The 27,099-nt window shown below is 37.8% G+C and overlaps 1 protein-coding gene across 5 annotated transcripts in view; it reads left to right on the top strand.

Moving 5' to 3' along the window:
- The window catches only part of LOC137219707 (ankyrin repeat domain-containing protein 45-like), a 150,938-nt gene that overhangs the window by 60,014 nt on the left and 63,825 nt on the right, over positions 1 to 27,099 (top strand). The window contains exons 7-15 of one of the 5 annotated variants that reach the window (XM_067728672.1): positions 1,383 to 1,483; positions 2,901 to 3,029; positions 6,984 to 7,149; positions 12,699 to 12,815; positions 14,246 to 14,407; positions 18,887 to 18,986; positions 20,695 to 20,838; positions 23,327 to 23,495; positions 25,685 to 25,766. In XM_067728672.1, coding sequence (XP_067584773.1) covers positions 1,383 to 1,483; positions 2,901 to 3,029; positions 6,984 to 7,149; positions 12,699 to 12,815; positions 14,246 to 14,407; positions 18,887 to 18,986; positions 20,695 to 20,838; positions 23,327 to 23,495; positions 25,685 to 25,766 — 1,170 coding nt within the window. Of the gene's footprint in view, positions 1 to 1,382; positions 1,694 to 2,900; positions 3,030 to 6,983; positions 7,150 to 12,698; positions 12,816 to 14,245; positions 14,408 to 18,886; positions 18,987 to 20,694; positions 20,839 to 23,326; positions 23,496 to 25,684; positions 25,767 to 27,099 lie in introns of those variants that run through there. The other 4 variants (XM_067728666.1, XM_067728668.1, XR_010941217.1 and 1 more) reach the window with 4 other exon arrangements.

Below are 27,099 nucleotides of genomic sequence, written 5' to 3'. Positions count from 1 at the left end.
AATTACAATGCATCGTCATTAGTATAACTATAAAGGTATGGTCCAGAATCTCTGGTAACAAGGGAGAGGGAGAGCCTCACATGCTTGGCTGCCTGATGGCCTGCCAGGCCTAACGTGCCCAAAATATCTGGGATGAGGGGAGGGCAAATGGGGCAAATAGAACTCAGATATATGGATTACAACTTGCTTAGTTAACATCATCAATTTTGTCCATTCTAGTATAGCTTTTATGTGATTTTTCTTTAGGGAAGATGCACCACCCACCCACCCCATAGTGGGGAATAGGAAAAGCTTCACCTGTAAGGACTCTTAAACAATGGTTAAGAATTCAATAGGTATGGTGAATGATACTCATGCAGATAAAATAACGTATTAAAAAACACAGATGCGTTATTCCATAATTCAATGCTAGCGATTAGAGAAAATTTTCTAGTCCCCTTAAAAATTTTTTTATTTGGGAAAAATGTCAGCTGCTTTAAAATCCTTTCTGGAACTAGGAAGACTATAAAGAAACAAACAACGAAGCAAATACACATGAAGAACTTCAATTTTACTCATTTCAGGGAAAGAAATTGCTTTCTCTGGGGTCTTTAAAACACTCATTAGTGACCTTGGTCCCTTTTGGTACTAGAAGGTGCTGTTGACCATGTATTTCGCTAGCTTTGGATCCTTTATGATTACATAGAGACAAGTGCTCCAGCAGTAAAGGGTATTGCAGAAATAGTTTGAGAAACATTTCTTTGGCTAGCCTTATGCATAAGAAGTGTTCAAAAAATATTTACTGATTTGTCATGACCTCTGGCTGGAAGGAAGGAAATGCAGTCTCTGAGATGCCAATGAGTCTTGCCTTTAGGCATAAATTAATTGGATTATAGTCGATATATTGCCTCAGGAGGTGATGAGCTGAATAATCTTAGAGTAGGGAGTTTTAAGGCAAGAAAATGCATATAAATAGGATAGCTAGTGTCTTTTCACACTTGCTGGTGAAGGCAGTTTTCCCTATGGTTAGATCTCAGTTAAAAGTATTTCTGGTTTTTAAGAAAACTATAGAATATATGTTACTGTAGCTTAGGAGGAGTAATGATTAATATAAGGCATACTTTATAGGTATGAAATTTGGTTTTTCATAATTTCTCATCATCAGATCCATAGGCAAGATACCCATACAGTGATCCTAACGTGCCACTGGGTGGGCAAATGGGAGGTTGTTGGAACTTCATTATGTGTGTCTTATACTAAGAGACAGCTGTCAGTTGTTTATTCATGATGATATGACATTCAGAGGAAGTTTAAAGTCAAATACCTAGAGAGAGGTAATATTAAATTGTTTTTAAACCATACCTTATGTCCAAATAACACATACATGTATTTTTTTTTTTTAGGACTTCTGAGGGCATTTTTAAAGAATTCTGAAGTCATTGTCTTGACGATTCTTTCTCTTGTTGGATTTTTGATAGGACAGCTGGCCTACAATTTTGTTGAGGTGACGTACATACGAAAACTTAGAGAATAGCATAAAGAACAAAGACCAAAAACAAGGTCAACTCCCATCCCCATCCCTGAATGAGTGGAATTATTATTTCTTTTATGTGACAAGCTACTGAGAAAAATTTATCTGGTGTTAAATTTTTGAAAATGAAAAACCATCCAAGAAAGGAAACAAATTAGAGAGACTTAAAGCAGTAATTTGGAAGTGAGTAAAATGTGATTGCATTCTTGGGTTCTTCGTCACCTGCCTTTGGTCCTTACTCTTGTTTCCTTCCCCTGTACATACGCTGGACTCTCTCCTGCTATTGTCTTCAGCACCCTCGGAGAGTGTAGTTACAAAAGGCAACAGTTACTGTCATGAGGAAGCAAGGTTACTATTTTCTAACTGCCAGATTAAATGCAAAGCGTGCATCATAGGAAACATAATATAGATCCAAGAAAAACTTCATTAATTTAATTTATTGACATGATTTCAAATGTATAGCTGTGTGATCAACAACAATTTGTCTCCACTCATTCTTTTATTTAAAAAGAAGTGGAGACAATGCTTGTACCTATTTAGGATTGTAAAAGCCTCTTGTTATTCTTCTGAAACACCACACAACTAACATCTTTTTAGTGTTAACTATATGCCAGGCTCCCTTTTAAGTTCTTTGTTTTCTTTTTAGTAAATTTATTAACTTATTATTAACTCTTGAGTTAATTCATTCATCCTCACAGCAACCCAATGGAAGTAGGTACTCTGTTCCCATTTTACTGATGAGAAAACTGAGGCACAGAGATGTTAAGCAATGAAGATTAAACTGTTAATTGGGCCAAAGACTTTTTAGGAGGGAATATTTATAGCACTTCAGTCATTGTTGTTGTTAGTGTTTTCCATTCATCTGTGTATAACCTTCATGATTTATGTCCTATATACACGATCTGTACTATTATCTAGGTATTATTTTTCTCTCCTTGACTCACTGAAAGATTTTAAAATCCTAAGCAAATATCTGTGAAATCACAAGTATCCATGCACAGTTCTTTTTTTCCTCTTATGCAAATTAAGATAATTATCTAACAGTCAAATAAGAAGTACCTATCTGTGAACCACCTAAAATCACCTCAGGGATCACCGATGGTGAAGTACGACTTTTGAAAATACTGATTACTTACCACAAGCAATGTTTGTGTAGCCTAAACTCACACACATTTCTGGTGAGTAGAGGACTATGCATTTAACTCATGTGGATGGTTAGTTAGATCAAGAAATCTACCACAAGACCCCCAGGACTGGCCTTGTAGATAATCTCTCATTAGTTGCAAATTGGAATATTATAAAATTTATATTGATTGACAGAGCATCAACTTAATTTCTAATACTTCAGAATGGTAGCAAACTAATTTCTTGTTTGCCTTTGTTACTTTAGATGCATCAAGTCGTCTACCCTCTTCTAAGAACACCAAGTTTTTCAATTTATTGTTATTTTTCACCTTTAATTATATTTATGGCTGCTTTGAATGTGGACTTCTATATACTCAAGAATGTGTTTTGGCAGGTAAGAACACATTTTAAGACAAATTATGGTCCATTCTTGCTTATTCATGTTGACAGAGAATCTGACTCTCTACAAAGAAGATTAATAATTCATAAATCTCACATTTTTAGTTGTTTTATCCCCTTCATTCTGCAAAACCACTAATTAAAGAGAGTTGAGGGGAGGGAGAAGGAATGAATATTTGCTGAGTGACCACTGTGACTAGGCACTGAGTTATTATCTCCATTTCACATATAAGCAGAGTGTAGTTCAGAGGTCACAAGGCTGATAAACGGCAGAACCTGGATCCTAATCCCACCTCTGACTTCCTCTCAGCTGTCTATCTGTAGATTTGTACATTTTCACTGCTCTGGTTGTTTTATTTATGCATTCTCTCTCTCTTTCTTTTCTTAATCATGCTTGCCAGATTATTTTATTTTTCTTTTCAAAATGTTTTATTTTCTTTGATTTTATTCTGTACTTTTCTAACATCTTGAGCTAGGTATTAGTTGATTGACTTTTAGCTTTTTTATTTTTGCATTTTGTACATTTAAAGTTTTAAGTTTTCCTGTAACAACTCTTTTATATTCACCTCAAATGTTTAGATTTTAGTGTTTTCATTTTTATCCCTCCTACCTAAATTTTATTATACTATTTTCTTTGACCTGTTAATTATTTAAAAGTCATTTTTAAATGTCCAAATATGGCTTCTAAATTATCATTTCTCTTGTCACATTGTGATCAGAGAATGTGTTTTGTATATCAACTCTTTGATTTTTGTTGAAGTATTGTTATTTTCCTAATTTTTTCCTCATTATTTAGTTACCCTTTTGTCCCAAATAATGCCTTTGCCTTAAGTCAATTTCATCTGGTATTATTATAGTTATACAAGCTTTCTTTTGGTTAGTATTTACCTGCTAAAAATTTTCCATTCTTTTACTTTCAAGATTTTGATGTCCTTATGCTTAGATGTCTTTTTGATAATATACAGTTGGATTTTGTTATTTTATCCAGGTTGAGAATCTCTGCTGGGCTTTTTTTGGATTTTGGGGGTAATATTTGTTGTGATTAAAAATAGATTTAGAAGGGAAAAAGATTTTAGCAGATTTGAAACATCAAGGAAGATATGTAAATGTCTTGGAAAGATGCTCAACATCTTTTTTTTTTTTTTACATCTTTATTGGAGTATAATTGCTTTACAATGGTGTGTTAGTTTCTGCTTTATAACAAAGTGAATCAGTTATACACATACATATGTTCCCATATCTCTTCCCTTTGCGTCTCCCTCCCTCCCACCCTCCCTATCCCACCCCTCTAGATGGTCACAAAGCACCGAGCTGATCTCCCCGTGCTATGCGGCTGCTTCCCACTAGCTATCTATTTTACATTTGGTAGTATGTACATGCCACTTTCTCACTTCGTCACAGCTTTCCCTTCCCCCTCCCCATATCCTCAAGTCCATGCTCTAGTAGGTTTGTGTCTTTATTCCTGTCTTACCCCTAAGTTCTTCCTGATATTCTTTTTCTTAGATTCCATATATATGTGTTAGCATACGGTATTTGTCTTTCTCTTTCTGACTTACTTCACTCTGTATGACAGACTCTAGGTCCATCCACCTCATTACAAATAGCTCAATTTCCTTTCTTTTTATGGCTGAGTAATATTCCATTGTACATATGTGCCACATCTTTTTTTTTTTTTTTTTTTGCTGTACGCGGGCCTCTCACCGTTGTGGCCTCTCCCGTTGCGGAGCACAGGCTCCGGATGCGCAGGCTTAGCGGCCATGGCTCACGGGCCCAGCCGCTCTGCGGCATGTGGAATCTTCCCGGACTGGGGCACAAACCTGTGTTCCCTGCATCGGCAGGTAGACTATCAACCACTGCGCCACCAGGGAAGCCCGCCACATCTTCTTTATCCATTCATCCGATGATGGACACTTAGGTTGTTTCCATCTCCTGGCTATTGTAAATAGAGCTGCAATGAACATTTTGGTACATGACTCTTTTTGAATTATGGTTTTCTCAGGGTATATGCCCAGTAGTGGGATTGCTGGGTCATATGGTAGTTCTATTTGTAGTTTTTTAAGGAACCTCCATACTGTTCTCCATAGTGGCTGTACCAATTCACATTCCCACCAGCAGTGCAAGAGTGTTCCCTTTTCTCCACACCCTCTCCAGCATTTATTGTTTCTAGATTTTTTGATGATGGCCATTCTGACTGGTGTGAGTTGATATCTCATTGTAGTTTTGATTTGCATTTCTCTAATGATTAATGATGTTGAGCATTCTTTCATGTGTTTATTGGCAGTCTGCATATCTTCTTTGGAGAAATGTCTATTTAGGTCTTCTGCCCATTTTTGGATTGGGTTGTTTGTTTTTTTGTTATTGGATGCTCAACATCTTAAATGTTATTAGGGAAATATAAATTAAAACCATACTGAGATACCACTGACATTCCTATTAGAATGGCAGCAGCAGCAATAACAAACCTGATTAATACCAAGTGGTGGTAAGAATGCAGAGAACCTAGAACTCTCATACATTGCTGGTGAGATTGCACAATGGTACAGTCACTTTGAGAAACAGTCTGGGAGTTTCTTATAAAGTTAAATATACACTTGCCTTATGACCCAGCAATTCCACTCTTATGTATTTATCCAAGAGAAATGAAAACTTAATTTATACTAAACCTCTGTGTGAATCTTTATGGCAGCTTTATTCATAATCTCAAAAGTCTGGGGAATTCCCTGGCAGTCCAGTGGTTAGGGCTCAGCGCTTCCACTGCAGAGGGCGTGGATTTGATCCCTGGTCGGGAAACTAAGATCCTGCAAACTGTGCAGCTCAGCCAAAAAAGAAAAAGAAAGAAAAAAAATCACAGAAGTCTGGAAACAGCTCAAATGTTACTCAGCCAGTGATGAATAAAGAAATTGTGGCACATCTTACAATGGAATACTATTGATAGGCACAATATGGAAGACTTTCAAATGCATTATGCTAAGACTCGACCAGACTCGAAAGGGTACATACTGTATAATTCCATTCGTCCATTCATAGACCTTCCTTCTAGCAAAGGCAAAACTATAGCTTTGGAAAACAGATCATTGGTTGCCAGGGAGTGGGAATGAGGGAAGAAATTGACTACAAAGGGACAGCATGAAGAAATTTTTTGGGGTGATGGATCTGCTTTGTTTTTTCATTTTGGTCATGTTTACATGACTGTATGCATTTGTCAAAACTCATATAACTATACATCAGAAGAGTGAATTTTACTGTATGTAAATTAAAGATAAATTTAAAAAAATCAACTGATTCAGTTTTCTTTATCCCTTTTGTTCCTTCTGCTTGTTTAAAAGTTTTGCATTCTGTTGCTGTATTTAAGGCAGGCATTTTGATTGCCTATTCCTTTCTTTCTCACTAACAGAGTGACTTACTGTATTTTGTATAGAATGGTAGTGGGCCCAGTGTAAAATAGTGCTACATTTCCCAGCATCCCTGACAGATGTGGTAGTGTTAGAAAACCGTTGGGCAATGAAATGTATACAAAAGTTTGCTGACCATGGCTTCTTCCAGAAAGCACTTAGTAAGGGAGCCAAATCAGCTGGCATGTGCTTTTTGCCCACTGTTTTACCTTTTTTTCTGCCTGGAGCCCTGCAGATCATCACTTCAGAAACACCAGGAAATATTCTACACGGAAGCAAGAAAAATTTGCATTCCATTTTAGAACATTCTGATGTGGAGAACTGTTAAGCTGGAATAGCAACAAGAAAGATGGGTGAATTGGTCTTTTCATAGGTAGAATTTCATTTGTTTGGAAGGGATGGTTTCTTTGAGGCAGGTAAACTAGAATACCTTTTACATTTATCTTCCTGAGTAACTGTATAAAATATATAATGAGATCTGATTCTTGCAAGAGTAAATGCAGTCATACCATGTTTAGGTGTTAAATCTAATACTGTGTTATGAATTCGTTTCACAGGTTATGTTAACCGGATTAATTAGCTTCTCTACGGCATTCATCGTAATTGGATATGTGGTTCTGAAATTCAATAAAGATTCATGGGATTTGCAATCTTGCCTCCTCTTTAGCATGACCCTTGGCATGACAGATCCTGTTCACTCTGTGAATTCACTGAAAACTATTGGTATGTCAGATTTATTTCTCTCTCTTATTTTGAAGATATGAGGATAAATTATTTCCTTTTGATAATATTTTTCTTGCACGAATTGTGTATCCAGCAGAGTAGATATTTGTGCTTTTTTTCCTTGGAGATGAACATTGATTGAAGTATGCAAAGTGGATAAGGCAACCCGGGATCTGGGATAAATAATCTCAAATAATTTTTTTCAAGAGAAAATGTTATCTTTCTAGAAGGTGATAAAAGTAAGCATTCTTCCATTCCATTGAGTTTTAAGCCACAAGGTAGAGATTCGTCTCTACCTCTAATGGCACTTTTCCAAGGCCTAGGTACCTCTTGTTAGAACTGCCTTTATTTTGGAGCAGCTAACCTTGGGCATGTGGGAGAGGGAGTTGTAGTTTATTTAAAAGAAATGGGGTGAAAGTATTAGTCTGGCAAATATGATATTCAATAAAAGCTTATTTCCAAGAGGATTGGGGTTCTCATTACTTCCCATCTTATTTGGTAAAAGGTAATTGCACTCTGAAATATCCTGTTTTTTTTTTTTTTTTTTTTTTTTTTTGCGGTACGCGGGTCTCTCACTGTTGTGGCCTCTCCCGTTGCGGAGCACAGGCTCCGGACGCACAGGCTCAGTGGCCGTGGCTCACAGACCCAGCCGCTCAACGGCATGTGGGATCCTCCCAGACCGGGGCACGAACCCGTGTCCCCTGCATCGGCAGGCGGACTCTCAATCACTGCGCCACCAGGGAAGCCCTGAAATATCCTGTTTTTTAACACAGAAGTAATTTCACTGTGAAATATCCTGTTTTATTAACACAGCAGTAAAAACATAAAATGGTTAGATGCTATGATTTCTGTTTTTGACTCAGAAATATTTAACCAATTTTGAGGTTTCAGTTATATGTAGTGGAAAAATGTTGCCTTACAACTGGGGCGGGACAACCCACCAGAGAGGTGATAGTCCCATTTTTACACCCATTTATACTTACAGTTGAGAAAACATAAGAGGTATTGACACTTTTGCTGGTGATATTCTAAATTGTGCCAGATATTTCTCAGAGTCTGATCCTGTCCTCTTTCTCTCTTTTTTTCCCCATAGGTACAGTTTTTTCTATCTTTTCTTCGTCTCTTTTTCTCTTTTAGCCATTTGTATTTGCCACTTGTTTTATTTACCTCGTTATCTTCCTGCTCCCTTGTGTGCAATCTCTTGAGTGTAAGAGGCTCTAATAAACTATAAACTTTATTTATTGCTGTTTCCATATTCAAAAATTTTTTCAGAAAAGGAGTAGAAGTCTTCTATTTCTTTAAAAGAAAACTAGTAAAGGTATTTGATTTAGTTGATATTTTCTTTATGTCAATAATACTAAGGTGATGCATGTTCTGGATTCAGTGACATCCTTACCTAGTGACCTCTTTACCTTTGTGTGAATTAGATAAAAATGATCCTTTCTATCTAATTGTCTTAATACATTACTTTTTTAAGGAAAAATATGTTTTGCCATATGCCTAAAATTACCATAATAATATACAAAACTGCAGTTCCTACAGTGTGACTGGTGTTTCATTTGATGTGGCACCCTTGTGCACTATAAAACCTGCACAAGTTAAGTCTGAGGTGGCCTGACCCACTGAAAAAAGTAGTGGATGTTCACATGTAAGTTAAAAGGAACTTGTCTATTCATTACCTATTTTAAAAGAATGCACAGGGCTCAAACAATTTTTACTTTAAAACAAATCTGGAATGGGAGCTTGTAAAGGAATAAAATACAAAGTTTTAGTATGACCTCAATTAAGTAAAAGGAATTATATGCTTTGAAAAAGACTTCAACATTCAAATGGTTTTATCTGGGTCGTGGAATTACAGATGATTTTTGTTTCATTCTTTCCTTTTCCAAATTTTACAGTGAATTAGTGAATATAAGTTAGTTCACATTAAGCCAATAAAAAATGTGGGGAGTAATTCTTATGGTGTTTTACTATTAAAAATAACTATACATCAAATTCAAAACTTCATACAATAAACGTTATGCTTTACTTGCTCCTGGTTGACTCACTGAATCTGAGCGAAGAATTAAAGTGTTTCTTGACCAGCTAAATCAGATGTGCTAATAATAATCTTCAAACCTGTGTAACCAGTATTTTGTGTCTTCTGTCATAGTCAAAGTTAGTAACAAGTAGTAATATAAGATGATTATAACTTACTTGCCTTTTATTTTCTTTGCTTTCTTTATTGGCTACAATAATGAAGCACAAAGAACAGAAATAAACAGCCTGGATATTGATCCACAATCAGGCACTGAGTTATCAGAAATTCTATATTATCCTGGTATTTATCTTATCATTCAGGAGAGTTTTTGTAAAGATAAATAGAATCTGAATATTCTGATATTTCATATACTCAGATCAAACACTGGAAAGCAGAGATTTACTTTCTTTTCAGCTACGTAGAGTATCTTAAGAATAGTAATAATGAGAACCCCCAGCTATACATTTTTAATTGTTATGTGTTTCAAAGACACCAAAGGAAAAAAAGTAGAATCTTAATCAGATTCAGTTCTGCTTGGATTAAAAAAAATAGTGTCATTTAATGTGATCAGTTTGGATTTTGATGCAATGGAATCTATTAAACAGCTGCTTTAAAAAAACATATAGTTGTATAATTCTTTCTATATCAATTTGTGGTTAAATTAGTGTGTCACATGTTCTTAAATTTGGGTTTATGCTCTTAAGTAAAAGAAGTCCAGGGCTGGCCCGCAGCTCCATGAACTCATCAGGAACACTGGGTCCCTCTATATAACTCCTGGAGTTAAGATGGAGTAGCAGGAACTAGATTTACCTTTCTGCCTGAACCAACTAAAAAACTAGACAGAAGGGCTTCCCTGGTGGCGCAGTGGTTGAGAGTCCGCCTGCCGATGCAGGGGACACGGGTTCATGCCCTGGTCCGGGAAGATCCCACATGCCGCGGAGTGGCTGGGCCCGTGAGCCGTGGCCGCTGAGCCTGCACATCCAGAGCCTGTGCTCTGCAACAGGAGAGGCCACAACAGTGAGAGGCCCACGTACTGCAAAAAAACAAACAAACAGTTGTTGTAACTATATTCCATTGGTTCAAAAAATTAGAAGAAAGATTGAGTATGGGGTATGATTGCTCCCATCAGCTTATGAGAGCCAGTTGTTAAATAATTAGGAATTTTGCATGCTAGTGGTTAAACCTTTGGTAGCTTTGAATTAGTTATTGTGGGAGTGTTTGCACATGAAGTTGGCAAATGCTACAAATCAGGCCTTTTTTAATTTTGGAAAGCTGGTTTATCAGCACACCACTGGACATGGTAGATATAAAAGAGACCTAAATCAGACTTCTAGAGATGAAACCCACAATGTCTGAGATGAAAAATACACTGGATGGAATTAACATCAGATGAGACACAGCATAAGAAAGGACTAGTGAACTTGAAGATGTAGCAATAGAAACTATCCGAGATGAAGCACAGACAGAACAAGACTAAAAAGAAAAAACTAAATAAATAAACAGAACATTAGTGAGCTGTGGGACAACTTCAGTGCCTTAATATACAAGTTCGTAAAAGAGAGGGGAGAGAGAGAGAGGGAGGAACAAAAAATATTTGAAGAAAATAATGGGTGAAAAATTTCTAAATTTGATGAAAACTGTAAAGCCACAGATTCAGGAAGCTCAACAAACCTCAAGCCAAAGAAACACAAAGAAAACTACACCATGGCACATAAAAATCAAATTCCTAAAAACCATTGGTAAAGAGAAAATTTTAAAGGCAGTCAGAGAAAAAAGATACATTATTTACAGAGAAACAAAAATAATAATCATAACAGACTTCTCTTCAGAAATATTGCAAGCCAAAAGATGGTGGGCAATATTTTTAAAGTCCTAAAAGAAAAATACTGCCAGCTTAGAATTCTCAGTGAAAATATCTTTCAAAAGTAAAGGAGAAAAAAAGACTTAAACGTATAAAAGCTGAAAGAATTTATCACCAACAGACCTACACTACAAAAAATGTTAAAGGAAGTCCTTCAGGCTGAAACAAAATGGAATCAGATGGAAATTTTCATTTACGCAAAAGAATGAAAAATACCATAATTGTAAACAGATGGGAAAATATGACTTTTTCTTATTTTTAATCTCTTTAAAAGATAATATTTAAAGCAAAATGACAGCAGTCTATTGTGGGGTTTATTTATCTGCTCCTCCCCTTTGTGTATGGCTTCCATCCTCAGGATTGCAAGTTGGCTACTAAAGTTCTAGCCATCACCCCATATTTCAGGCAGGAAAAGGAAGAAGAGCAAGGGTCAGAAAGATGGTCCTTTCAATCAAGTCTCCTCTCCCTCCAAGAAATTTCCCAAAAGTTCCACTCAGTAACTTCCACTTATGTCTCAGTGGCTACTCTTAGAAGCCCAGGAGTTGGGGAAAAATTGTCATTTATCTGAGCACATTGCCACCCTGAATAAAACCAGTTTTGTTACCAAGAACAGAGGATAGATACTGGATGGGCAGGTACCAATCACTATCACCCTACTTATAAATTGTATAACACTAGGCAATTAATTTGATTATATTTTCCATTAAACTAAACTGTTAATGAATGTTAAGTACCAATAAGATTTTGTGCTTAATTTTTAAATACCAGCTTAATTGAGATGTAACCCACATATCATAAAATTCACCCTTTTAAATTGTACAATTCAGTGGTCTTTAATATATTTACAGAGTTACGGAGTTAACCATCATCACTGTCTAATTTTAGAACATTTTCATCAACCTCAAAAGAAATCTCATACCTATTAGCAGTCATTCATCCCCATTCCCGCATTCCCAAGTTCCTGGCAACAAGTAATCTATTTTCTGTCTATGGATTTGCCTGTTCTGGACATTTCATATAAATCAAACCATACAATATGTGATTTTTGTGTCTCACTTCTTTCACTTTGTATAATGTTTTCAAGGTTCATCCATGTTGTAACATGTATCAGTCGGTACTTCATTCCTTTTTGTGGCTGAGTAATATTCCATTGTAGGGGTAGATTACATATGTTTATCCATTTATCAGCTGAAGGGCTATGTGTTGTTTCCACTTTTTGACTATTATGAAAATGCTGCTATGAACATTCATGTACAAAGTTTCGTGTGGACATATATTTTCAGTTCTCTTGGGTATATGTCTAGGAGTAGAATTACTGTCTCATATTTTGTACTTATTTCTAAAATGTGATTCTTTTGGAGTCTAACAATTCATATTTATTCAAGCTAAATGTAGTGACCTGAGAAGTGTTTTGTCTCATTGCAAAGCTCTATCATGCTTTGAGGCAATGGACACTTCAAGAAGTGCTATTGCCATGTTCCTTTGCCACTGGAGATATAGAAGGCATAATGGAAAAATTAAAAAATGATCGTGATTGTCATATGGACCCATCCCATTATGATCTCCTTTTTTTCTACCATATTCCTTCTCTTCTATTTTTGTGTTTCCTGTGGAAGAGCATCATTTTCGTGCATTATATTAAATTATATTTTATATTTCCCTTTCCAGGCATTTCTAAAATGTATACTGATATCATTAGAGGAGAATCAATGATTATCTGTGGCTTCACATCCATTGTTTTTGGAGTTTTTCGGAGCAGCATACTTAGCATTTCCAATTATAGGGGTAAGAGCATTATTTTCTCTGTATATTTTCTAAAATCATTCTTATATGGTACATTTCAATTCATACTGAAATTAAAATATATTCAAGATGTCTTAACTTTACTGCTTTCCCTGTACTTTACTCATGGACCAATTAAAATAGTATATCAGGTAACAAGAAAATAATTACCATCTATGTGTTTTCTCAGAGATTATGGGGGAAAAATTGTTAAAGAAATGATTTCATCTCCCCGAGTATGCATGCACACACACACACACACACACACACACACACACACACAGACACACAGAGACACACACACACACACACACACACACAATTGTGTTCATCTAGCTTAGATTTACTTCTTTCCTAGACCAATCTGGATCTCAATGAGTGCATGTTAAGAACTGGCTTGGGGGCTTCCCTGGTGGCGCAGTGGTTGAGAGTCTGCCTGCTGATGCAGGGCACACGGGTTCGTGCCCCGGTCCGGGAAGATCCCACATGCCGCGGAGCCTGCGCGTCCGGGGCCTGTGCTCTGCAACGGGAGAGGCCACAACAGTGAGAGGCCCGCGTACTGCAAAAAAAAAATAAAGAACTGGCTTGGTCCTGGATTTGAGTCTGAGGGTGAAAGCAGAATGGTTTAAACAATTCTGGAGAGTCAGGTCCTAGAAGTGATAATAGTCAGACTCATGTGGTTAAAGTTCACTGGGATATGGAATAGGTTGATATCCTGGGTTTCCAGATGTGGTACTAAGGAGAGAAAAAAGGAGGGAAAATCACAGCATGAAGAGGGAAAATGTGTCTTCCTGATACATATATGAAATACTAGTAGGAGGAGAGAGGTGCTACAAGGAGAAAGAAATTTTGGTAATAGAGGTTTGCAGTGCTTCTCAGTGAGGGAGTAAAGGCTTTTGGGGTGGAACAATGTTTGTTATTTAGGACTGCCCTCAGCTTTGTCTGGTATCTGCTAACTGCCACTATTGCCCCCAGTTACTGTGACAATGGAAAAATTTCCTTCTCCATTTCCCAAATATCCCCTGGGATGGGGGCAGGAGTCACAAATAGACTGCAGGTTGGTGGGGATCCTGGACATGGTGTGCCTGACCCTGCCACAGTTTGTAAAAAAAAAACTGAATTTGAATGTCTTTTGGTTGATCATTCACTGTCCAGTTGTCATAGCTTTTTCACATTTATGCTCCTTGCCTGACCCCTGAGGGCGTTTGAGTCTGCTGTCCCCAGAGGAGCAAACCTCAAGCTGCAGACTGTAAGGGAAATATATCCCCAAGAAAGCCTCTTTGGCCAGGCTTTCATAGGAAACTCCCATCTGCTGAAGAGCAAGGTCCCCACTCAGAATCTCAAGAGCAAACCAAAGGGCATAGACCCAAATGCCATTAATGAAAGAAAAAAATTATAGCTCAACTTTTGCTTTTCTTATTTTCTTTTTCTAGAGTTATATATAATCATGGGCCTCAGCTTGGACATTTTGGGAAGCATAATATGTGGATATTGGTGTGCAAGGATCATTCAGTTTATATTGACTGACCTGTTTAGCAATACACTGACCAATATCGTGCTTTGCATCTCAATGGTGTACTTGACTTTCTACATTGGTAAGGCAGAAACAGATATAAAATATGCCATCCTTAAAGTGAACTTTATGCATTTAAGTTTTTCCTTCTTCTTGAATCCATTTGCTTCTTCCCAACCGCTTTCCCCTTGATGTGGCTCCTCTGTGCGTCTTGTCATATTATCTGGCTGCCACCTCTAGCTCTTTCCTGGTCTCTCTTAACATCCCCTCAATTTCAATTCCGTGTCCCTTCCCTTTGCATTCCTCCTCCTTGTGGTAACTCTCTTACTCTTTTTTAACTCCACCCTTTGATCTTACGTTTATTCACTGGCAGTCCCCTGGAAGTGGAATCAGACCTGAGCTGATTTCTGCTCTGACCCTTAGCAACCCATCTCTAAAATGAGAAAGGTGGGAGACATGCTCCTGAGGTCTTTTTCCAGCTCAACAGTACCCATTCAATGGGTACCAAACTAAGGGGACTGTAGAAATGGCGGCCCTTACCTGAGGCTAGGAGGAAGGAAACAGAGAAATCAGGTATGTCTACATCTGGAAGAGAAGCAGGAGAGTGGAATGATCGCAGGAGTCAGAGTGCCTAGCACTGGTAGACCTTTAACAATCGTTTCCTAGTTTAGTCCAGTGAGATTGGGAGCTATAGTTTTTACCCCCCTGACTGAGGTAACCAGTCCCCCAAAGCCATAGTAACCGTGGTAAAAATACGGCCAAATTCTGCTTCTGCTCTTACCTCACACAGTGGAGCAACTTCCATCCATGGAAGCCCTCAGGTATCAAGAGGTTAATTACTCCTCTTTTCACCTCCAGTGACCAAACAGAACTGCTTCCTCTACAGATAAATTGCTACCTATTGTTGCTCACTACCCCAAATCAGTAAAATACAGAAAACATTCACTGAAGAGTCATTTCTTTCAACTTTCTTCATTTTATTCCCTCCCTTATGTACCTATTATGAATGCCTTAAGTGTCTGAAGAAAAAAATTAATTTAATATTTCCTTTTTTCCCATTAGATCCTAAGTTCCTTGAGGTGGAGGCTGTCTCTTATTCATCTGTATATTTATTCTCTTTTCTCTTTTCCCCCCAGCCAAGCCCAGTGCTTGCCATATGCCCAACAGTAATTTAACACATGCTGGTTGAATAAACTGTTAGTCTTTAGAGAGCTCTGAAGTTAGGCAGAGCTAACTTGAAATCCAATCTTTATGATTTATTAGCTCGGTAACCTTGGAATATTAACCTCTCTAAGCTTTAGTTTCCTCATCTATAAAAGTGATATAACCTAATTTAGAGGGGCGTTACAGGCATTAGTGAGGTAATTTGTGTTGGGTGACTCCCTCATGCTGGTGTCCTGGAGGTAGCTCTTGCTGGCTCATGAGAGCTGATTATCCACATCTCTTCCCAACGCTCTATTCAAGTGACATAATGTTGGTAGCTTGAAATTGCCCATAGTGGGACCATGGAAATTGACAGACACTACCAACTGGGGCTTTTTTTTTTTTTTTTACCCCCCAGATTGCCACTTTTAAACATATACCAGCATACCACTGGGCTCAAGGTAGGGCAGCCAATAAATATTGGTTCCTTTCCCCTTTCCTCCTAATTCATGGAGGTGCTCCCAGTCAGTGCTTGAGAGGTCTGGAATAGATTCTCCCTCGCAGCTCTCAGAAGGAATCACTGCTGCAAAGCCTTGGTCTTGGAAATCTAGCCTCCAGACTATGAAACAATAACTTCCTGTTGTTTATGACACTTAGTTTGTGGCACTCTGTTACAACAGCCCCAGGAAATGAATACCCCTCCCTCAACCATTACACTTTCCTCTGCTTCAGGAATTAAAAACAATTTCAGGCAGTTCTTTCCTCTTATACTTAATCAGATCAGATCCTGACAACAAAAGTCAGCAATAGACAGTTATAAGGAGAAGTTCCATTGCCAGAAAGCTAAACATAGGTAAAATTTTCATTTACGCATTCTCAAATGTTACATTTCTGTCATGTTATCTAATTTTATTTTTTTCCCTTCATTAATGAACACACTGTTAACTGGCTTAAATCCAGGGAGTGTCTGATTGAGGTTAGGGAGTCACCTCTTTGAGCACATTTTTGTCTCTATTGTATTAAATTCACAACACTTGGGCTTTTAGAAATCACTTGTATCAACACATTCATTCTTTTCCATAAAATAAAATAGTCAAAATATTGCACAGACATTGCCGCACAGATAAAAGACATATTGAAGCATTGTTGGTTGACAGGTAGTGCAGCTAGAAATATTAATATATCAGCCCACGGAAGAAAATGTGAATTTAGTGTATAAAAGGCAGTGTATAATTCATGAAAGATGGTGGGTTATATAAAAGTCTAGCCCAGAGGTACAGCAAGAGAGGTGGTGGGAGAGGTCTGTCCTAGCAAAAGGAATATTTTATCCAGTGACATTGGTCAGAATTTCTGGTGAATGGAGATAATAAAAAGTAGACAGCTTTTAGTCAGTTTTATTGTTTTAAAACTCTCTACAAACAATGCATTTCTGTCTTACCCATGCCAGGGCTGATTGCTCTCACTCGTTTTTGTTATGTCATTGGTCTAGGCTATAAATGTCAAAGGACTTCGGTCATCACCCTAATATTTTCTAGTTAGGAAATGTCGATTCCTGAATCCTGTTGTTTTTTGGAGACAAAATCCCTTTGATTCTCCTGGTAGGAGGACCTTCACTTTTTCTCAGGCACAGAAGGAAAGAGAGAGACAGAGTTTGATGGAGAGAGCCACTTTCCTGTGGCATCAGTTTTCTGTGGTGGTTTCTTTCCATTGAATCAGAAAACTTTTACAACTCTATTTTTAACTACTTGGGTTTATGCTGATGAAAATTACTTCCTTTATTACATGTTCTATGACTTTTTCCCCCCTTCTTGAACATTTAAAACACCATTTAATATAATAGCGTTTGTAATTTTTAAAAGACTTTGTTTTTCTAATTATAAAAGTAATACATGTTCATGTAGAGTTTTGGAAAAATTCTGAAAAGTCAAAGAAGGAATCACCTATAAACCCATGTCATAAATTTAACCACTGATACATTTTGTTAAATGTACTCAATCTTTAAAAAATACATGTAAATGTACATACATGTATTAAATGTATGCATTCACACCATATGTTCTTGTAACATTGGGATTATACTAAATAATATCAGTTTTAAAATAAAGTTACTTAGTGGTTTCCTCATAGCAAATGTTATCTCTAAGTAGTGACTGTTACTAAAAAAGACTATAAGCTTTAAAATCCCATACTACGAGTCATAGGGAATTGGAAATAAGACCTTGAGAAACAGTTTCCCTATTGTCACAGTTCCCAGCACCACTGGTTTTATTGCCATTTGTTATTTATATTAAATTCAGTTAAATAAGTAGGTTAAAAGAAATCCAAAGTGGATTTAAGTGATTAGACAAACCAAAAGAATAATAAAATCCTCTTCAAATGAATAAACAGTATAAATTTACTAAGCAGTAAGGTGAACATATAAAAATAATTAATAGCATAATAATAATGCTCTAAAAGTGTGCCAAGCACTTTTCATGTTATCTAATTTTATCCTCACAACAACTCTGTGAGGCATTATTCTTTTACACCCACTTTACAGATGCAGGGACACTAATGGAGAAAGGGGAGCTCACATTCCCAGGGCAACTAGCTCTGCCTTGCTCCAAAGGGCTTCCACTCCTACCTTGCACATACTTTCCCTTCCATCTGACATTTGTAATGTGCTATTTGAAGGTTCTGCAGCTAGGACTGTTGGTATTTATGGTGTTCAAACATTCTTCATAGTTGGTTTACCTGCCTCAGACTACATTTACACATTTGTTTAGAGCCCAGAGAATTACAGTTTTAGGGGAGCCTGTATCATGCAAAAGAACCATAGGCTTCAGGACCTGCAGTCACCAAGGAAGCACTGAGCTTGGACCACAACCCCTAGGACATGCAGCACAGTGTCCTTGAGGTGCTGGGCAGAGGTTGTTAAACTTACTTTTCATTAGCTCTATCCTCAAGGATGGTCTATGGCAGGGGTTGGCAAACTATAGCCTGTGGGCCAAATATGCCTATTTTTTGTATAGCCCATGAGCTAAGAATGGTTTTTACATTTTAAAATGGTTTCAAAAAACCCCCAAAGAAGAATATTTTGCAGCATGCAAAAATTATGTGCAATTCAAATTTCAGTGTCTATTATTTATTGGGCACTCATTAGTTACGTATTATCTACGGCTGCTTATGCACTAGAACAGCTGAGTTGAGTAGTTACGACTGGGACCATATGGTCCACAAAGACTAAATATTTACCATATGATCCTTAACAGAAAGAGTTTGTCAACTCCTCATCCTAAGGATTAGGCCAGTCCCTTTAAGCAACTTTCCAAGAAATACTACTACCCTTTTAAGTTTCCCAACAATTCTTCACTCAAGATAAAGTAGCTCAGTGTACAGATTTGAATGCAACTAATTTTATTCATTTTTTTCTCCCCAGGGGAATTTTTGGGAATGTCAGGTATGGTTGCTTTAGTCGCTGTAGGACTAAATTTAGATTCCTTAAGCTTTAAACCGAGGATCGAGTTAATAATTACTAAGTAAGTCTATTGTGTACTTGATATAGATCTCATAGAAATTTAGTGCTTAAGTGGTCCTGGCTTAATGAACACTACTAAAGTTTTTTTATAACTTTTTTCTATGTTCTAATTTTAAATTTTACTGCCAGTTATATTTGAAAAGAACTTAAGCTACCAACAATTATTGACATTAATTGGTATTCCTATTATGAATAATGTATCAGTGGCTCAGAGATCATAGTACTTTCTATACATAACTCTTTGATAAAAATTTACTTTGAATTGTGGGAAGTTTAAAAAATACTTTATTCCTTTGTTTCCTTCATAACGTACCTGAATGACAGTATCCAAGTATGGGAAGAGCTGGAAAAGAAAAGTAGCAGAAAGATGCAACACCAGCAAACTCTTATCTAGCCTTTACATCTGGTGTCATATGGACATCTGTGGACAGAGGGAAAGCCATTTGTCTTTTCAGACAAATGAGTTAGCCGTTCTCTGAGCGACTGCGCTAAATTATAGAATTGTTTCAGAATTATCTCACACCAAATCATAGTCTAGTGTAGAAATTCTCACATTGGATGAAAGCAAATGTTGAAATGAGAAAAATAAGCATTATCCTGAGTTTTCCTATGAAGATTCATTGCTTTAATATAAAGGACTATTCTTTGTTCTGAAATTACGTTCTTCCTACTTTTTTGGTGTTTAATATGTAATTTCTCTCATGAAATTCCACTCATAGAAGATGGTACTTTTTTTTTTTTATAACTCTACTTGGCAAAAAAAAAAAAATGGCACCTGTAACTTATTCTAGTTTTGTGTATATATGAATGATACTTTACTGGTTTTTAAAAGCCAGAAGCTTAGGAATAACTAGTTCTTGGGACACGTACTTTTTGTCTGTATTTGGACAGTTTTCTGAGCTCAGTCATGCTGTCTGTCAGCATCATTATAAATTACTCATTTTATTCGTTCAATTGTATATTCATTTAGCTACTCAACCAATCCTCTCTTAATATCTCCTGTGGCCTGGACATTGTATCCTAGGTTTGGGGCTATGAAAATAAGTCCCTTCTAGAAGACACTCATGTTAAGTGGTGGACATGTTTATGTAAGAAACTAATAATAAGTGTAAATGATTATATGTTTATTGGGATCTTAACTATATGTAAGGCATTTTTTAAGGTCCTGTGGAGACATTTTAAAACGTATTCTACTCAGTCAGTTATTCCATCATTTCTGAATTTTTATAAAACTAAGCTTTGGGGTTTGAGGTCCCGCTCATACCCTTTTCTTCTAGGAGTTCTGAATCAATTGAATCAAGAGACAGGAATCGGATAGAGAATTGGACTATCTGCTTGATTGGAGTAATGCTGTATCAGAGAACATGGTTTATATCTGCAGCTAAAACGAGGCTTCCTAATGCTTCTTTCCCAGTGTAGATCTTGAGACCTACCCATAGGGAGACTGGTTTGTGGGACAGACACAGTCACCCAGTCCTCTGAAAGGGAAGGTCTGAATAGAGGGGACCAAGAAGAGGCAGGACTTGAGATCTGCTCATGGAAGTCAGACCTGGCCCAGACCCAGGTGTGTTACCACATGGAACCAGAACAGCTCCATGCCCTAAGCACTGTGCTCTGGTCTCACAGTAGGAATCTCTGGGGGTGAGGCTAGACGTGTAGATTTAAAAAACACATCCCTTAAAATGTGATTTCCTTTCCATTTATCCTAGGTTTCTAATGATGTTTTCATCTGTATACCAACATTTAATATACACTTTCTTTGGCATTGTCATTGGATGTGGAGAAATCAAGTATTTACAGTTTCACACTTTAGTTTTCATGCTCATCTTATTTGCAACAGTGAATTTTGTAAGGTAAGAATTATAATTTAAAGTTTGCTTACTAGACTTAGGTTCTCAAGCCCAGAATTAGAATTGAGAAGAAGTGGGTTATAGCAAAAAGAGCTGTGGACATGCACTCAGGAAACCTGTATTGTTGTCAAGGTCCTGACAATAGCTTGCTGCACAACTGAGGGGAAGTCTATTTACTCTTCAAGTTTTCATTGTAAAATGAGAAGGCGCAGAACAACAGCATCAGCATAACCCATGAGCTTGACAGAAATGCAAATTCATGGGCCCATCCCATTCTACTGAATTGAATCTCTGAAGTTGAGATCCAGGAAACTGTTTCAACATGCTTGTTAAAGTTTGAGCACCACTGGACCAGATTAATAGCTCCTAACATTTTGTTGACTTTCATCATCATTTATTATCATCATAACTATGATAAGGCCATTTGTTAAACATTAACCATGTACATTATGCCATTAGTATTAATGCAACTCTATGTGGTAGGTGTTTCTGCATCATTTCACAGATGAAGCCCCCGAGAGGTGAAAAACTTGCCTGGAGTCACCCAGATTGTGAGGACAGAGTTGGGATTTAAACTTGACTCCCAAGAGCATGCTATTTCTTGAGTGACATTGCCCACACGTGGCAGTTGTGTCTTCCATAAGAATTCGTGACAGTGTCTCTGAAAGTATTGTCATTTCCACTCAGGTTAGGCCTGGCTGAGTGAGCTTACTTTATAAGATGTTCTCATGAAACATTGGTTCTGCTGACTCTGAAGGCACTGCAGGCAACTCGGATAGGCACTGTCACACAGAAGGGTGGGTGTACAATTTATGTTTCTTTCCACCACAGGAGCACAAGTGCAAGGTGAGGTTGGTCTCAGTGTATGCAGAAAGATACATGGCTTTTTGCACACATCCATTATCTCATTTTGTCTGCATAATGACACTGGGACATAAGAATTATTATCTCCATTTTATAGATAAAAAAACTGTCCAAGGGATTTTGCTGGTGGTCCAGTGGGTAAGACTCTGCACTCCCAATGCAGGAGGCCGGGGTTCCATCCCTGGTCGGGGAACTAGATCCCGCATGCATGCTGCAACTGAGTTCACATGCCTGTGCAACCAAAAAAAAAAAAAAAAACTGTCCAAAAAAGGCAAGGTGCCTTGCCCAATGTCAAATGGCTAGTGAGTGCCAGAGATCTTTTGTGAACTTATGGTTCCACCTCACTAGAGGAGAGACTTTAGTGGAGGGAGTCATCCTAAGGGGCCCTGAAAGTATGGGTAGACTTTCCATAAGAGACTTGTTGAGAAAAATGTTTCAGAGATGATGAGCCAAACAAAGGCCTGGACGTCATAATCATTGCTAACGTGTGTTAAGTGCTGACCACATTCTAAACATCATGCTAAGCCCTGTGAATGTTGCCTCATTTTATTGAATCTTCATAAGAGTCCTTTGAGGCAAGTTCAATGACTATTATTTCTCCATTTTGCAGATGAAGAAATTGAGGCTTGGAGAGGTTAAATAACTTGCCTAAGGTTACATAGTAAAAGACATCTAAATTTGAACCCAGGTAGACTGACTCCAGAGCCTTTGCTATACTGCCTCCCTGTTTTTGATAATCAGGAAATGACATAAATTGTTCTGTTTTGGCTGGAGTCAGTGGTATTTTAGAGAAAGATCATTTAGTAAGGCTGAAAAGGTTGATAAGAATTACTTTGCAAAAATCTTTAAATGCAAGGTGGAGGAGTTTGCCCAAATTAATTATATATATTATAGATGGCAAATTGTAGATTTTCTGTTTCTCAATGACAGGAATTCTGTAAATTGTCATACGAAATTCCCGGTTAAGTGACTGATACACAGTATCTTTTTTGAGGCTGAGAACATGTCAATTATATTTCTGCTGAAATTTCACTTGAAGGACAGTACTGATATTTTTTTGGTGCAAGTCCGCTATAGATAGAATCTAGATTTTGGCATAGGATCCTATAACAAAATGACCTGTAGAGAAAGGAGGCACACATTGAAATTATTTACATGGTGTTTAGTGTATGATTCTTGTGGAAGCTCAAGAAAAATTTGGTTGAGCTGAATTTATTAAAGTGTCTACAATAATTTTACTTTTTCGTCATGGTCTACAAGGTCCTTGTGGTCTAATTTCTGCATCTAGTCGTGGCCTTCCAGGGAGCTTGTTAATGTCATTTGAAGAAGTTTCCCTGCAGGAATTTACTACCAAGATCCTAAACACTACACCCTAGTGTTAGTGATAATTTCTTATATTTGTATAGAATTTCTAGCATTATTTTTCAAGATTTGAGTATTATATGCAAAATTTAGATCATAAGTTTGGTTAGTCTCAGAAAGTTTGAACAACCTATGGATAAACTGGATCGTCTTCTCTTTTCTGAAAAATTTTTACATGAAATTTAGTATTTACTAGCTAGTATCATCCATAAATAACATTAATACATAAGATGTGATATAAAAATAAATGTTTTTCTCTCCACAGGTTACTTACTGTTGTATTAGTGAGCCCTATTCTGAGGCATTCGAATTATGAGTATAACTGGAGATGGGGCATTGTTATAGCATGGTCTGGAATTAAAGGAGTTTTTAGCTTACTCTTGGCTCCAGATGTTCATAATCTGGCTGAACAAAAAGTAGAGTCACCACAGCTGGTAAGAAAAATCATATCCCATGATTATTCATACTGACTCATTTTTGTTTTGTAGCACTTGGCATAGTACCCAATAATAAAGCTAACCATTTGAAAAATTAGGCTTGAAGAATGCAATCTTCTAAGTAGGAAGGAACTTTTGGGGGAAAGTTTATTTATGTTGACAGTGTGAAAGGGACCAAAAATCAAATAACAGTTCCAGATGTGGGAGTTGGGTGCACTTGGGATCGAACCCTGGCTGCACCATTGACAGGCTGAGTGGCCTTGGGTAAGTTCCCCAGACTTGTGGCACTTCAGTTTCCAGTGGAGGATCGAAATGATGCTTAGCAAAGTCCCTGACACTCAGTAAATGTTCAACATATGTTGTTGAACGTATAAATGCTGTTTTTCAAGAGCTGTCAGAAGGTATGAAAAAAATAATTCCTTATCTAGAGCATTCCAATTCCTATAGCTATTAGAGCAAAAACTGAAATGCTCATTAAATATGCTAAGGAAAGAAAGATTTTGTAAATTTTTGAATTCAGGATCTAGTCATGTCTTTTAGGGCTAAATAGAAAATTAGTTTCTTGAAAAATTTTGGCTGAAGACTATATTATACATAGTGAAAGACAAATCTCGGTTTCCTTTCTACTCTCTCTCAAAGCCTTTTCCCCATGGGCCAGCCAGTGGATTTCTGGGTAGTCGGGTGGTGGCAGCGTTGATGAGACTCCAGGGAAGGTCCAGAGAGCCCAGAGCATCTGTGGACAGCGTGAGGGTACCTCGTCATTCGTGACAGTACTCTGTGAGCTAGCTGGAGAAGTTGTGAGAAGTTTCTAGAAATCCCCAGGACACCCCCACCACTTCCCAGTCAGATGAACCCCAAACCTGCTCCTGGGAGGGAGAACACTTGAATAATGTAAATTAAGAACATTACCCACCTCCCAAGGAACTTTAATCTGGAGGTAGATGTACCGAGTTTCTTGATAGTATCCAACTTCAAGTTCAGAATTTTCTCTTCTTTGCTATTTTACTCCTGTCCTAGAAGACCCTAAGAGCCCAGTATTTTTCAAATATCTTTGTTGGGGGGAGCAACTATCACCCTCTCTATCTTGTATGTAGGGGAACCAAAATAAAGAGAATAGCATGTTAGTGAAAGAACTCAGGCACCCTAACTTCCCAAAGAGAAAGAGTTTATTTTTAATGTTGCTTTTTAAGAAATGGAGTATCATGGTCCTCACCATCTTTCCTGAGGATTTACACTTCATATCTGTGGGCATGGTCCGGGAATTAATTTGGAGTTCAAACACACCTGTGGTTTTGCAGGGACTTTGGGTCCTTCCATGTTCCAGAGGAAAAGAATAATGAGCTCCTTCAGTTTTCTTTTGTGCAAGGAATTGGCCTAAAACCAAGTCAAAGAAATGTTAACTAACATTTGAGTATCATTTTTCAGTGTTTCCCAAATCTGTTTGATGTTAAGAATCCCTTTGATGCCACCCCAGCCCTACAGAATCAGAATCTGCAGGGAATAAGCCTGGGAGTCAGTGTCTTTAAGAAGCATTTCAGGTGCTTATTGTGATCAGTCATTTGGGAAATACTCTCTGAAGACATACTGCTATTAACTCTGTTTTTCGGTAAAGGACATTGAGACTCAGAGTGGTAAACTGGCCTCAAATTACATGGCTAGTAAATGGCAGAGCCAAGACCTACAAATGTGGTTCTGCTTCTGCTTCTGCTTGGTGCCTCTCCTGACCCCAGCACAGTTCCTGTCTGCTTCTTCAGAGCTTCTCGTATGGCTGTAGTAAATGCTTGTGGCAGGTGCACTTCCCTATCACCACTGCCTGCCATTGCCGGGGTTGCTCCCCAGCCCCATAGGTTCTACAGCAACGTCTGAGAATCAACCACCGTGCTGGCTTTTCAGGCTTTGCATGGCCACTGTTGACGGCAGCAACCATGGAGAGCTCCTCTCTCAGTGTCCTTATCCCTCCCAGAAACTACAAAATCTATTTTTTTTTCTTACTCTGATTGAGAACTGATTTCTACCCCAGTGGATTATATTCAAGCAGTGTCCACAAAATAACCCTTTTGCCTCTTCTTATCAGAGGCAGGATTTTAAAATGTGGATTAAGGTAGAATTTTGTTGGTGGTTAATTGAACAATGATTCCCTTTGGAGAACTTATTAATGTTTTGACTCTCTGTGTTTTGTTTTTCAGTTTATACTGTATATACAAGTAATATCATTAATGACTATGGGAATAAATTCATACATGATGACTTATTCAGCCAGGACATTAGGTAAAGTCTAATTAATTGGGGAGAGTAATGCAAAGAGATTATTGTTGGGGGGTGGTGGAGACATTTCTTATGGGGCTCAAGGAATTGATTATGAAATCACTCATTTTCATTCACTCCCTATTTATAGATGATATATGAATTGGGATATTGATTCAGCCAGTTTAACAGAAACCACATTAACCGTGGCTTAAACAAGACAAAGTTTTTTTTTGTTTGTTTGTTTTTTTCCCCTCCACCAGAAAGTCCAGAGAAGTGGGATAGTTCTGTTCCACAAGGTTGTCCAAAGATCTCACTCAGATCCTTCTCCTTTGTTGATTCTCAGCTTCCCAGGGTGTTGCTTTTGTCTGCAGGGTAGATGCTGGCTCACTGCCACTGTATCGTCAATCCAATCAACTAGAAAGGGAAGATCGGGTTGGGGTGATGGTGGTGGTGATGGTGTTAATGGAGGGTAAGCAGCTTCCTTTTAAGGGCACAATCCAGAAGTTGTACATATCATTACCACTCACAGTCCATTGGCCAGAACTTAGTCACATGGGCACACGTGGGCAAAGGAAGCTGGGGAATATTATCTTAACTGACTGGCCATGTGCTTAGCCAAAACTCAGAGATTCTATTGTTAAAGGAAGAAGGGAAGAATGAATATTGGGAGCAGTCAGCAGGCTCTGCCACAGTTGCCTATTTCTAGAAAAAAATTGAAGCTGTTGATAATAAAATAACTAAATATAATAAAATCACAAATAGACCGATGATCAGTAGAGAAATCAGGGTAAGATAATCAGTGGTAGTGGAGTCAAGGGGGAGAGAAAGGGCAGGGTGGGATTACACAAAGTTTTAGAGTAGGGCCTTAGTATCCCCCAGTGTCCTGTGGCCTGGTCCTCAGCTTTGCTGGTGCAGAGACCTGATTTTGTCAGGGTATCTAGACTTAATCAAAAGGCTGGAAATTTACATATATTGCACTCACGGGAGAATACAGATGCAGCAGAAAATCAAGTTATTAATTTATAATGAGGGTGATTTCTTTCTATGTCAGAAATAATTGTGATCATTATTCAGGGTATTCACCTCTAAATACCAATCTCCTTGATAAATCAAATTAGTAATCAGAAGGTTTCTTGGAAAGCGTGGAACTGGTGAGAGGTCAAGGAAGGGTAATGTTGAAGGAGAGTTCTTATAAACAGGGAAGTAGCCTGGTGAATTTAGCCCCTCTGCTTGTGTCTTTTCACAGTTCTGCCCACTCCTGAAACGGTGCCCCATCTACACTATTGCAGAACTTCCTGTGGTAGCTTACCTCAAAGTCCATGGCCCCAATATGCAAATAGGACTAGTAAATGGG

This window comes from Pseudorca crassidens, chromosome 2, assembly GCF_039906515.1.
Source record: "Pseudorca crassidens isolate mPseCra1 chromosome 2, mPseCra1.hap1, whole genome shotgun sequence".
Classification (NCBI taxonomy): domain Eukaryota; kingdom Metazoa; phylum Chordata; class Mammalia; order Artiodactyla; family Delphinidae; genus Pseudorca; species Pseudorca crassidens.
The sequence above is the reverse complement of the archived record's forward strand: the minus strand, read 5'-3'. Positions and strand labels throughout refer to the sequence as shown.